Raw genomic sequence first — 13,240 nt, 5'->3', positions numbered from 1 at the left:
AATCTCTGGAGGCAATTTTCTTTGTCACAGCCTCTTAGTGAGTAGAAGCCAGGGACACCGCTAAACATCTTACAACGTCCAGGACAACGCCCCCACAGCAAAGAATCATGCGGTCCTCGTGCTAAGGTTGAGGAACCCTGGGCTAGACCAGCAGATTTGTCCTTGTTTTATTTCCCACACTTTTAGAACCTGAAAAAAGTGAAAACTTGTTTTTTTAATCAGAGTTGAGTCTGGAGTCCCTAGACAGCTCTGAAAGACTCTCTTCTCCAAATCTAGCTTGCCTTCTTACAGCCCGAAGGAGGTCTTCAGTTCCATAAAGCCAAAGAAATGAAAATCCACTGGCTGCTATGCTTCTCCACCCTCTCTAGCCCAGTGGGGTTTTAGTCAGAATTTTTCTCCCTTCCTTTCCTCCAAGAACCTTGTCTATGTGTTTGGCCCTTTTGCCTTCATCTCAAGCTAGACTCTTGGCCATCATTAACGTCAAAGTGAAATATTGCTCTGGAGAGGTGTTCAGACTTGAAGTCACTTGCTCACTTGACGTGCGAGGATGCGTTTGCAACACATCTCAATTATTTCAAAATCTCAGTGAAATGGTTGCATGATGGGGGGTGGATAATTTGATTTGAACATGAAAAAGGAAGAGAGAAAGTCGTGAAGATAATGCAGAGATTTTTTTTTGGCATCTCCCACCGCCTCCCCGACTTTCCTCCTTCCCTGTGTTCCTGCTGTCATTCCCCCTACCTCTGTCTCTCCAACCCCTGCCACCCCACCAGCCTCCATGCACTCACATACAGACAGCTTGGGTGTTACTTTGTGAACAGTGCATTCAGCAGTCTGTGCTACTGTTATACACTTACCAAGATACGCTGGAGTTTGTGTGGTCATGGGGCTGAGCATCGTTTTACAGCCCACATCGAGAAGGAGGAGTCAACGGACTCCTCTGAAATGGTAACTACCATCCCTGCCCAGAGGCCTCAAGACTGCAGAGCAGCTTCCACTTTCTGAGCATGCCTCCCTCCGTCACCCCTTCAGACAAGTCACAACTCTACTTAAAATATTTTTTTCCTTCTGCCAAACACAGAGAAAATGTAGTATTGTTTCCAAGAGAGCGAGCAGGGGCACCAGCAGGAATGGGTGTGCAGTATTTGTACAGTTTTGTGACTCAGTGCATCTGAATTTCCAAGCATTTTAAGAGCTTTGTCCCAAAAAAAGGTCTATTGTGTGGCTCTTGGCACTGAAGAAAATAGCAGGCCTGTCAGAACTCTGTTTCAGATTTAACTTTCAAGTGGGTGATGTACGAATGCTGTCCAACGGGAGGGGATTTTCTCATTCCTGCTCACTTTGGTGCCATAGAACTTCAGTTTTCAGAATCAGCTCAGATTAAAAAACTGAAGCATCTTTTCCCTTCACACCCTTTTAATAAAAAGGCACCATGTTCTTAAGCAAAGATTACTGTGGCTCTTAAATGAATATGGCTTCCTGCAATAAAAGTAAAAACATTTGACGATGGATATAATAAATTTGTTTTCAGAGCATCTTCTTGCAAGACCTTACTATTCTTTGTTTCTATATAGTTTGGAAACGCAGGCCTAAAGACATTATTGATCTTCTCAAATGCCTCTTGAATTGAGTATTTACTGCTGGGTATAGACGGTGTAAAAAATAGGCAGAGGCCGGGCGTGGTGGCTCATGCTTGTAATCCCAGCACTTTGGGAGGCTGAGGCGGAAAGATCACGATGTCAAGAGATTGAGACCATCCTGGCCAATGTGGTAAAACCCCATCTCTACTAAAAATACAAAAATTAGCTGGATGTGGTGGCACATGCCTGTAGTCCCAGCTACTCGGGAGGCCGAGGCAGGAGAATCGCTTGAACCTGGGAGGTGGAGGTTGCAGTGAGCCGATATTGCACCACTGCACTCCAGCCTGGTGACAGCAAGTCTCCATCTCAGGGAACAACAACAACAAAAAAAGGCAGAGGCCAGGCACAGTGGCTCATACCTACAATCTCAGCACTGTGGGAGGCCAAGGTGGGAGGATGGCTTGAAGGCAGGAGTTTGAGACAAGCCTGGGCAACATAGCAGGACTCCATCTCTATTAAAAAAAAAAAAGCAGGAAAAACTTGTTTTTGAAGTTTCTCTTTTCCTAGTTGTTTTCTTCCCTGGACCTTAAAGAGTGGACAGTGACTTTTCTCATTACATGTACACTTTATGTAGAGCGCACAGTTTGTCCTTCATGTCCCTTGTCTTCTCTTGTTGATAAAGATTATGTACTCTGTATTTTTAAAAAAGAACTGAAGCATTGTATCTGACCCCTGGATCCCTCTGAACTGTGAATAGATGATAAACTTCTGGGCTCAGAAATTTTCCCATAATGTTGCCAAGCATTAGTCCAGTGTGGAGGCGACTTTCTGCTCAAACCATTCATTTGGGTCCCGCGCCCAACATCACCCATCCTCAGCAAAACAACCTTTATTTCCTTCTTCCTGGTTTTCAGAAAGTTCCCCTAAAGCCCTGAGGAATCACCGAATGAAAGGGACTTTTTACAAACAGGAAACTTAAGTGGAGTGCCAATACACAACATGGATTGCACCAGGCTGGGTCTAAGATAAAACCAGACTGTGGACAACAGGACAGATAAGACCCATGTGGCTCTGCACTGGCTGGGTCTGTTATTGTGTGGAGGAATGTCTTAGTCTATTGCTCCTGTGGGTGTAGCTAAAACACGAACCAGGAGCCTTCATCTTTAGAAAGGAGTGAGACAGACACCTGAGAACCAATCCCAAACTGCAGCCTTCCACTGAACCTTCTGGAACCTTCTGGAATGCAACTCATTACTGCCAGAGGGTCTTTGATGAGAGTCTACTCTCCACCATTTGTCTTCATTACCCACATATTCTCTTTCCTTGGAAAGGTAAGTTATTAGAGTTTATGCAGTCTGGTATATTATTTGAGAGCTTTACTTTAAAGAATGTCACGTTTACGATTCAGTCTCACAGACTGGGTTAAAAAGGCAGTGTTGACCCTTAAGTTGTAAATTACTATAATGATCATTATTATTATTCAAGCAAGCTGTGAGAAATGAGCATTATCTCACAGTATCTGCATTTTAGTGAACCTGAGGGAAGAGTGTATTTGCTGGGATTACAGAAGCCTGAGAACCACAGGGGAATTCCCACTGCAGGGTATTCAGGGTCAAAGGTTGAGTCTATTTTGCATGCTCAATCCTTCCTCAATTTTTATTTATTTATTTATTTATGTTTTGGAGACAGGGTCTCGCTCTGTCGCCCAGACTGGAGTGCCTTGGTGCAATCTCAGCTCACTGCAACCTTAACTCCCGGGTTCAAGTGATTCTCCTTCCTCAGCCTCCCGAGTAGCTGGGATTTCAGGTACCCACCATAAAGCCCAGCTAATTTTTGTATTTTTAGTAGAGACGGGATTTCACCATGTTGGCTAGGCTGGTCTTGAACTCCTGACCTCAGGTAATCCTCTTGCCTCAGCCTCCCAAAGTGCTGGGATTACGGGTGTGAGCCACCGTGCCTGGCCCTCAATTTTATTTATTTATTTAGAGATGGATTTTCGCTCTTGTCCCCCAGGCTGGAGTGCAGTGGCGTGATCTCGGCTCACTGCTACTTCTGCCTCCAGGATCAAGTGATTCTCCTGCCTCAGCCTCCCGAGTAGCTGGGATTATAGTCACACACCCCTACGCCCGGCTAAGTTTTGTATTTTTAGTAGAGACAGGGTTTCACCATGTTGGCCAGGCAGGTCTCGAACTCCTGACCTCAGGTGATCCACCTGCCTCGGCCTCCCAAAATGCTGAGATTATAGGTGTGAGTCACTGCACCTGGCCCCTCATTTTAATTTTAATAAAATTATCAGGGAAATAAGCCACAAAAGGACAATGTGCAGACTTGAGAACAGAGCTGTCCAATAGAAATATAATGTAATCCACGTATGTAACATTAAATAATTTAGTCGCCACATTGGAAAAAGTAAAAGGGGTAAAATGAATTCTCCTAGTAAACTTTATTTAACCAATATATTCAAAATATTATTATTTCAACATTAATGAATACTTAAAAATTCTTAATGAGATATTTTATCTTCTTTTTTTTTTTTTGCTTATGAAGGCTTGGAAATCTAGTGTATATTTTACACTAACAGCATATCTCAATTGAGATGGCCACATCTCAAGTGCCCAGTAGCCACGTGTGGCCTGAGGCCACGACTCTGGGCAGGACACATTTAGGTGAGTGTAGGGCAGGGCAGAGGGGGGCACCTGGGATCAGGTGTGGAGCCTGGGGCCTTGCTTAGCACCCTTTGGTGAGGGCACTTTCTTTCCATAAAACCCAGGTCAAGTGTGCCTCACAAAGGGGCCAGTGGAGGTGCCTCAGTTTACTTGGGAGCTTGGCCTCTCCAGCTTGCCTTCCTACTGCCTGGAAGAAGATTGGTGTCCTCTTGCCTTCTCTAGCCCCTTTCCCAAGAACCCTCCCAGAATTTAGTCCTATGAAGGGCCAGGGGTGCAAGGAGTCACCCACACAATGACAGGACCCACCAGCAATACCAGAAGTTAGCCTGCCCTACTCACCCAAATTCCTTTCTGCCAGCTGGACATTATAAGGGTTTCAGACTGCCATCCTGTGGCAACTCCATTTTGGGGTCTGGGGATGTAAGGGTTACTGTATTAGTCCATTCTCACTCTGCTAATAAAGACATACCTGAGACTAGGTAATTTATAATGAAAAAGAGGTTTAATGGACTCACAGATCCACATGACTGGGGAGGCCTCATGATTATGGCAGAAGGTGGAGGAGGAGCAAAGTCACATCTTACATGGCAGCAGGCAAGAGAGCTTGTGCAGGGGAACTCCCCTTTATAAAACCATTAGATCAGGCAGGGCACAGTGGCTCTCACCTCTAATCACAGCACTTTGGGAAGCCAAGGCGGGTGGATCACCTGAGATCAGGAGTTTGAGACCAGCGTGGCCAACATGTTGAAACCCCATCTCTAATAAAAATACAAAAATTAGCCAGGTGTGATGGCTCATGCCTGTTGTCCCAGATTCTCGGGAGGCTGAGGCAAGAAAATTGCTTAAACCCAGGAGGCGGAGGTTGCAGTGAGCTGAGATCATGCCACTGCACACCAGCCTTGGCAACAGAGTGAGACTCAGTCTCAAAAAAAAAAAAAAAAAATTAGATCTTGTGAGACTTATTCAATGTCATGAGAACAGCAGGGGAAAGACCCACCCCATGATTCAGTTACCTCCCACTAGGTCCCTCCCACAACATATGGTGATTATGGGAACTACAATTAGAGATTTGCGGGGGGGACACAGCCACAGCATATCAGTTACTGAGCTGGGCATCTTCTTCCTTGAATGCACATTGGCCTCTGAGGCACTTCCTGGTTAACCTAATTCCACAGCTGAGAAAACCCAGGCTTGGCACAGGCAAGGGATCTGACCCAATGTTTCCCATCTTATTAGTGGAAGGACCAAGACTGGACCCACAACTGTGCTCCTGTTTTGAGTCACCATGCTGCCCCCAAGATCAGATCTCAAAACAAGCAGACATGGGGGGCTCAGAAAGTCCCCAGCCTAGAACTGTCCTGTCACCCAACGACACTAAGGGCTAAGCTGGCTGCTCATTATTCTGGCTTCACACTAGAATGACCTTGGGGTGTGTTTCATACATGCCAATGTTTGCAGTTTCACCCCCAGCTAACTGACTATGAATCTCTAGGTTGGGGCCTGGGCACTGATATTTATGCAGAGCTTCTGAGATGATCCTATTACATTGCCAAGGTTGACACCTGCAGAAACATTGCACGCTTTTTCATTTATTTAGTTATTAAATATGTAATATTTATTATTATTTTTCCAGACACAGAAGCGTTGCAAGAATAGTACAAAGACATCCTTTATACCCTTTGCTGAGATTCCCCAATGCTACCAGTTTACCCCATTTGCTTTATTACTTTCTAAGTGGCAGATAAGTTATCCTTTACCCCTAAATATTCCTGTGTATTCCTTAATAACAAGGACTCTCTCTTATATAATCAGGCAATAATCAAAATCAGGAAACTAACCCTGCTACAATACGGTTTTCTAATGCATGGACCTCATTCAGATTTTGCCAGTTAACCCAATAATGTACATTGGAGCACAATATAATCCCAGATCGTGCATTATTTTCAGTTGTTGTGTCTCTGTAGGTCGCTTTTAGCCTGGAACAGCTCCTCAGTTTTTCTTTATCTCTCATGGTATTGGCATTCTTGAAGAACGCAAGATGGTTATTTGATAGAATGTCCCTTACTTTGGATTTGGCTGATGTTTCTTGGCGGTGATATTCTTATGCATTTGGGATGGGACTATCACAGCAGTGGTGTCATGTTCTTCTCTGTGCATCACATCAGGAGGGACATGCTGATGGTTTACCCCATTACACCAAAGTGAATGTTGATCGTTCAGTGAAGGTGGGCGCAGGTTCATTGCATTATATTGCAGAAGCCGTCATCAGCCATACTCACTCTGATTAACCGATCATCTTCCGTAGCCATTTATCTAATAAGGCTGTAAGGGTCTTGAACTCAGGGTAAGCAAGCCTTAAAGCAGAAGAGAAGAAAGGAAGGCTCTGGAACCTGGAGCTTTGGCAAAGGGGGCAGATCCGGGGAATGCATCACCAAAGTTGCTCCTGGCGTTAGGATGAAGAGGAAGGAGAGCATTCTGTCTAGAAGGGGTTTGGGGTTAGCGAGAGGGGCGTGGGAGAGTCAGAGTCTGCCACTCGTGGTTTTGCTGAGGGCTACACTGTGGTAGGCAGGTCTTTCATTGCTGCTCTTGAAAATTTTGTTTCGCAATCCTTCATCTAAAACAGAGCAATTCCCTTTTTCTAAGTTTTGGCCCACTTTGCAGGTGCTTCATCTGTCTTCTGTCCTCTTATTTTTAGAGACAGGGTCTTGCTCTGTTGCCCAGGCTGGAGTGCAGTGATGTGATCATAGGTCACTGCAGCCTTGACCTCCTGGGCTCAAGCGATCCTCCTGCCTTAGCCTTCTGAGTAGCTGGGACTATAGGTGTGCACCACTGCACCTGGCTAATTTATTTTATTTATTTTAGTTTTCTGTAGAGACGAGGTCTCACTTTGTTGCCCAGGCTGATCTTGAACTCTTGGCTTCAAGGGATCTTCCCGCCTCAGCCTCCCAAAGTGTTGAGATGACAGGCATGAGCCACCACGCCCACCTCTGTCTTTTCTCTTGGGATTAATGACTTCCACATTAGCTCCAGGAATAATTTCTGTTAAGGTGATGCCTGGCTTGACACTTCTGGTAACTCCTGTTGTTTATCTATTGCTTATCTCCAGAACCCATGTGATGCTTCCCACTTCAAAGTGCACCAGCGCCAGTCAGCTTGAAGGCATCCCCTGAGCTGCTGGCAAACAAGGCCTTTTTACCCACAGATTAACCTCTTTTTGTTTTAATAAATGATCAAAACTTGGTTTGCCTCCTGTGCGTATGTTGGTTGGGGCCGAGAGCGGGTGGTGGTGATTTCTGTCCACTTGGGACCTCAGGCCTCCTGGTGGCCCCTGAACAAAAGTGAGGCAGGCAGAGCAATGAGCAGTGTTCCCTGTCTGCCTCGCTGCCGTCAGTATTTCTGCCTGTGGTTGTCTTTGGCGAGTTATCCGGATGTGTCACTCCCTTGTCTTTGTTCCCTCTCCTTATATTTACCTTCACCTGGGCTGCTAAGTGCTGCAGGAGAAACATCGTGTTGTTGTGGAGATTGTGGCCACAACAAATTTAAGTTCCCCCCCTTAGGTTGTCCCTCACTGGTCTCTTCCTCATACCTTTGAAGAAAACAACTCGTGGAGGTCGTCACATTCATAAAGGTGAACGTTTCACAGAGCAGGGCACTGTTGTGGGTTGAATTGCATTCCCTCTCCCACAAAAAACTTCTTGGAGTCCTGACCCCCAGTACCTCAAATGTGACATATTTGGAGATAGTCATTACAAAGTTAGTCAAGTTAAAATGAGGTTGATAGAGTGGGCTTTATCCAGTATAATGGGTGTCCTTATGGAAAGAGGAAATTGGCCAGGTGCAGTGGCTCATGCCTGTAATCCTAGCACTTTGGGAGGCTGAGGCAAGAGGATCACTTGAGGCCAAGGTTCAAGACCAACCTGGCCAACATAGGGAGACTCCCATCTCTATTAAAAAATAATAATAAAATAGGCCGGGCACAGTGGCTCACACCTGTAATCCTAGCACTTTGGGAGGCTGAGGCGGGAGGATCACTTGAGGCCAAGGTTCAAGACCAATCTGGCCAACATAGCAAGACGCCCATCTCTGTTAAAAAATAATAAAATAGGCCAGGCGCAGTGGTTCACGCCTGTAATCTTAGCACTTTGGGAGGCCAAGGCGGGTGGATCACTTGAGGTCAGGAAGTCAAGACCAGCCTGGCCAACATGCGGAAACCTGTCTCTACTAAAAATACAAAAAAATTAGCTGGGCATAGTGGCAGGCACCTGTAATCCCAGCTACTTGGGAGGCTGAGGCAGGATAATTGCTTGAACCCGGGAGGCGGAAGTGGCAGTGAGCCAAGATCGCACCACTGCACTCTAGCCTGGGTAACAGAGCAGGATTCTGTCTCAAAATAAATAAATAGGCTGGGCGCGGTGGCTTACGCCTGTAATCCCAGCACTTTGGGAGGCCGAGACAGGCGGATCACGAGGTCAGGAGATCGAGACCATCCTGGCTAACACAGTGAAACCCCATCTCTACTAAAAATACAAAAAATTAGCGGGGCACGGTGGCAGGCGCCTGTAGTCCCAGCTACTCGGGAGGCTGAGGCAGGAGAATGGCGTGAACCCAGGAGGAGGAGCTTGCAGTGAGCCGAGATAGTACCACTGCACTCCGGCCTGGGCAAAAGAGCAAGACTCCATCTCAAAAAAATAAAATAAATAAATAAATAAATAAATGAATGAATGAATAAAATTATCTCTATATAGATATAGATATAGAAAGGGGAAATTTTGGACACAGATGCACACAGGGAGAAGGCCACATGAAGATTGGACTTATGCTGCCACAAGCTAAGGAGCTGGCGGAAGCTGGGAGGGAGATCCTTCCCTAGCATCCTCAGAGGGCGCGTGGCCCCGACAACGCCTTCATCTCAGCCTTCTGGCCTGCAGGTGTGAGATGATGCATTTCTGTAGTTCTAAGCCATCCAGCTTGTGGTACCTTGTTACAGCAGCCCAAGCATTTAATACAGCAGCATTCTGAGCCCTTCCCATATAAACTCTTCATTTAATCTTCACCACAACCGCCCTGCCCATAAGTGCTGTTGTTATTGTCTTCATTTTATCTTCATATTGTCCATGATGTCTGCAGCACAGAGAGGTTCAGTAATTTGCTCATGGTCACTTGAGATAATAAAACCCCACTCTAGGGAACCTCTCATGCCTGCTTCTGGCTGTCACCTTCGCTCTCCCCTTTCCTCCTGTCCCCTTCCTCTCCATCTCCTTTATGAGGCCTTCTTTGTTGTCCCATCTCTTTTTTTGTATTTTTACTTTTTATTAATTTTTTTGGAGGGGAAATGGGGTCTCACTATGTTATGCACACTGATCTTGAACTCTTGGCCTCGAGCTATCCTCCTGTCTCAGCCTCCTGAGTAGCTGGGATCACAGGTGTGAGCCACCATACCCAGCTGTTGTCCCATCTCCTAAATGTCTGCCTTCCCCAGCATCCCTGCCCAGAGTTCCTGCCTTATGAGCCCCTCCTGAGCCTCAGCCACCACCTGTGCTGATGAATTGCTGCTCGCCTTCCTCCCAGGCAGGATGCCCCATGGCCACTGCAGGCTCAGCCCATCCACAACAGATTCACAAAGCCTGTCCTTCAATGCTGGATTTCCTAGATTTCCCAGCCAATGGTACCACCAGCTGAAAACCCTGCAGCCATGCCTAAATCCTCTATATCCCCATGACCAACCCCTGCTGATTTTATGGCTAAATCCCTGTCTTTACAGTCAGGACCAGCTGTAGAATTCGCAAGGCCCAGTGCAAGATGAAAACATGGGCCCCCTTATTCAAAAATCAGAGGAAAAGCACTGCTGAAGTACTAACATATAAAGCATTTTCTTTCTTCTGTGGTCTCTGTGTCTCAATTTATCATGATGCTTTCATTTGTTATTTAATGTCCTTCTAAGTAAAGAAAAATTAACATTTTAAATTACTAGCATGGATTATACTGTTCCTCTTTACATTGTGCAATGCCAGATTTAAATAGGAACACTGGACTCAAATGTGGAATCACAGAAATGACATAATTTGTACTTTGCATGTGGGGTTTTTTTGCCTCACAGAAATAGTGAGATGTTGCAGGAAACTAATTCAGCTGTTTTTTTGTTTGTTTGTTTGTTTGTTTGTTTGTTTTTCCCTGAGACGGAGTCTTGCTCTCTTGCCCAGGCTGGAGTGCAGTGGTGAGATCTCGGCTCACTGCAACCTCTGCCTCCCGGGTTCAAGCCATTCTCCTGCTTTAGCCTCCTGAGTAGCTGGGATTACAGGAGCCCGCCACCACACCCGCCTAATTTTTGTATTTTTAATGGAGACGGGGTTTCGCCACGTTGGCCAGGCCGTTCTCGAACTCCTGACCTTGTGATCCACCTGCCTCGGCCTCCCAAAATGCTGGGATTACAGACATGAGCCACCACACCCAGCCATTCAGTTGTTTTTATTTCACTTTTTCACACCTATACAATCTACTACCACTCTACCTTTGGCTTACTGATGTGTAAGGAAGAATCGAAAGGAAAAATAACTATGACTCTGCTATCTTTGCCTCTCCTATGTCACCATTTCCCGTGGAAGTGGTTGGCTACTACAGGGAATCAGAGGAGTAGAAAAGGCTGGGAGAGGGTTTCTTGTTTGTTCCTGTTTCTTAGAATGCCATCGACTTGATTTTCAATTCTGATTCTATAATAAGAGAAAGCGCGACCTCTTGGTGCTGTCAGCATCTCCCGCAGACTCCGTTGTGGACATAGTAGGCTTCATTTATGCTCACTTGGAGCCTTGCTGGGCTCCCTTGCACTGCGGACCCCCCAAGATTCTATGCTCAGGGCACGGCAGACACGCCATGGGGAGTGTGGTGGCAAGGGACGGGGGTAACTCATATTGTTGGTGTCTCGTCTGCCCACACACATGTTCTATTGCCCCGTTGGATTTCACTGATAAAACATAGATTCAGACTGGGTGCAGTGGCTCACGCCTGTAATCCCAGCACTTTGGGAGGCCAAGGTGGGCAGATCACTTGAGGTCAGGAGTTCAAGACCAGCCTGGCCAATATGGTGAAACCCATTCTCTACTAAAAATACAAAAATTAGCCGGGCGTGGTGGCGGGTGGCTGTAGTCCCAGCTACTCGGTAGGCTGAGGCAGGAGAATCACTTGAGCCTGGGAGGTGGAGGTCGCAGTGAGCCGAGATGGCGCCACTGCACTCCAGCCTGGACGACAGAGCTAGACTCTTTCTCAAAACAAAACATAGATTCAAACATAAAATGAGGCGGAATTTTAAGACAGTAACAGCAGAGCATTAAGCCAAGCTCGGGGTCCCTCTCAGCATGGGGGCCTGTGTGACTACATAGGCCAAACACCCATGAATTCATCCCAATTTCCATCCCTCTCACACCCTTCCCCACTGCTGTGGTCTCAGTTGGCACCTTCCTCATTTCTCCCCCAGAGAACTGCCTGTACCCTGATTTCTTCAAGGGTCTCTCCAGTCCATCAGACGCAGGCCAACCCAGGGTTTCTCTGCACTGCAGTCCAACCAGCATCATGCCCCTGCTTACCAGCCTGCAGTAGCTCCCATGTCCCTTCAGGTTAAAATTCAGACTTCTTTAGCAAGGCACTGCTTATTTCTCCAGCCTCTGTGACAGCCTCACACCCTGCAATCGAGCCCTGCTGATCCTGGAGAAGCTCCCTCTGAGCCTTTGCACACCTGTCCCTGCTACTTGAGGGTCATTTCCACCTGGTTACCTCCTGGCATCACCTCCCACCTAGAAGCCTTCCTCATCTCTGGGGTGGGTCAGATGTAGCCGTTTTTGCCCTCTCCCTACACACCCTACGTTTCCTCTCTCCCAGCGTTCATCTGGTGACGTACAATAAGCAATTGACTAACTTGTCCTTAAGGCCAGGGCCATACTGGGTCTTCTTGGTGACGAATGAGGGAGCAGCGAGCGCTTTTGCCCTCTAATGGCATCTATGGATCACTAGCTGGAGGCCTTGGGACTCTAAGAGCCAAGCTATTCAAGTGCTACAAATAACACCGCATGGCCCCCAGTCTTTCCTGTTTCCGCTCTGCGTCTATCAAGGAGGAGCAGCTGTTTTTCGAAGCCCTGCTTTCCTTCCCACGGCTTTGCTCACCCCCACCCCGCTTGGCCTCCAAACTCAGCGCCTTAACTTTCCTATAAATACAGTTTCTCTCCAACTCAACTTGATTCATTCACGCAGGGTCCTATTTCTCTCTCTCTGCCATTCCAATTCTCCTCTTTCCATTACATTTAAGAGAACCCTGGCTGGGCGTGGTGGCTCACACCTGTAATCCCAGCACTTTGGGAGGCCAAAGCGGGTGGATCACCTGAGTTCAGGAGTTTGAGACCAGCCTGGCCAATATGGCGAAACCCCATCTCTACTAAAAATACAAAAATTAGCTGGGTGTGGTGGCACATGCCTGTAGTCCCAGCTACTCGGGAGGCTGAGGCAGGAGAATCACTTGAACCCGAGAGGCAGAGGTTGCAGTCACACCACTGCACTCCAGCCTGGGTGACAGAGTGAAACTTTGTCTCAAAAAAAAAAACCCCAAAACGACCAAGAAAAGGGCATTCATTTATGATATAAGAGCGGAAACCAAAAGGCAGAGGTTCCTCGATGGAGCTCTCTGGGACTGTGCGTATCAGCCATTCAACCTCTTCACCACCTGGCGCACATCCAGGAAAGCTCTGCTGGGATTGATTTAGGGGTTATAAATAAACATCATCAAGTAGGTGAATTTGCAGCTACAGAATCTGCAGGTAATGAGGATTGATTGTAGATGCACCAATGAACTGGAGGTCAGATTTTCAACTTAACCGTCCAGGAGATGGCCAGCAACCAAGAGCCAGAAAAAAAGATTCCTGGAGAGTGGGGAAGAAAACAGAAGTCTTAGAGGCTCAGAGACAGACAGCTGTCACCTGAGCTGTGGCTATAGAATGAGGCAACAGATTAAGA

The 13,240-nt window shown here is 46.8% G+C and overlaps 1 protein-coding gene across 5 annotated transcripts in view; it reads left to right on the top strand.

Moving 5' to 3' along the window:
- The window catches only part of EVA1C (eva-1 homolog C), a 112,187-nt gene that overhangs the window by 14,163 nt on the left and 84,784 nt on the right, over positions 1 to 13,240 (top strand). The window contains exon 1 of one of the 5 annotated variants that reach the window (XM_032174536.2): positions 1,668 to 2,911. The exons of 3 other annotated variants lie outside the window; for them this stretch is intronic. Coding sequence is in view for 1 of the 2 variants with exons in the window: in XM_032174535.2 (XP_032030426.1) it covers positions 4,177 to 4,246 (70 nt within the window). In the remaining variant the exon portion in view is untranslated. Of the gene's footprint in view, positions 1 to 1,667; positions 2,912 to 3,846; positions 4,247 to 13,240 lie in introns of those variants that run through there. One more of the 5 variants, XM_032174535.2, reaches the window with a different exon arrangement.

Source organism: Hylobates moloch, unplaced genomic scaffold, assembly GCF_009828535.3.
Source record: "Hylobates moloch isolate HMO894 unplaced genomic scaffold, HMol_V3 SCAFFOLD_14, whole genome shotgun sequence".
NCBI classification, from domain to species: Eukaryota; Metazoa; Chordata; class Mammalia; order Primates; family Hylobatidae; genus Hylobates; species Hylobates moloch.
The sequence above is the reverse complement of the archived record's forward strand: the minus strand, read 5'-3'. Positions and strand labels throughout refer to the sequence as shown.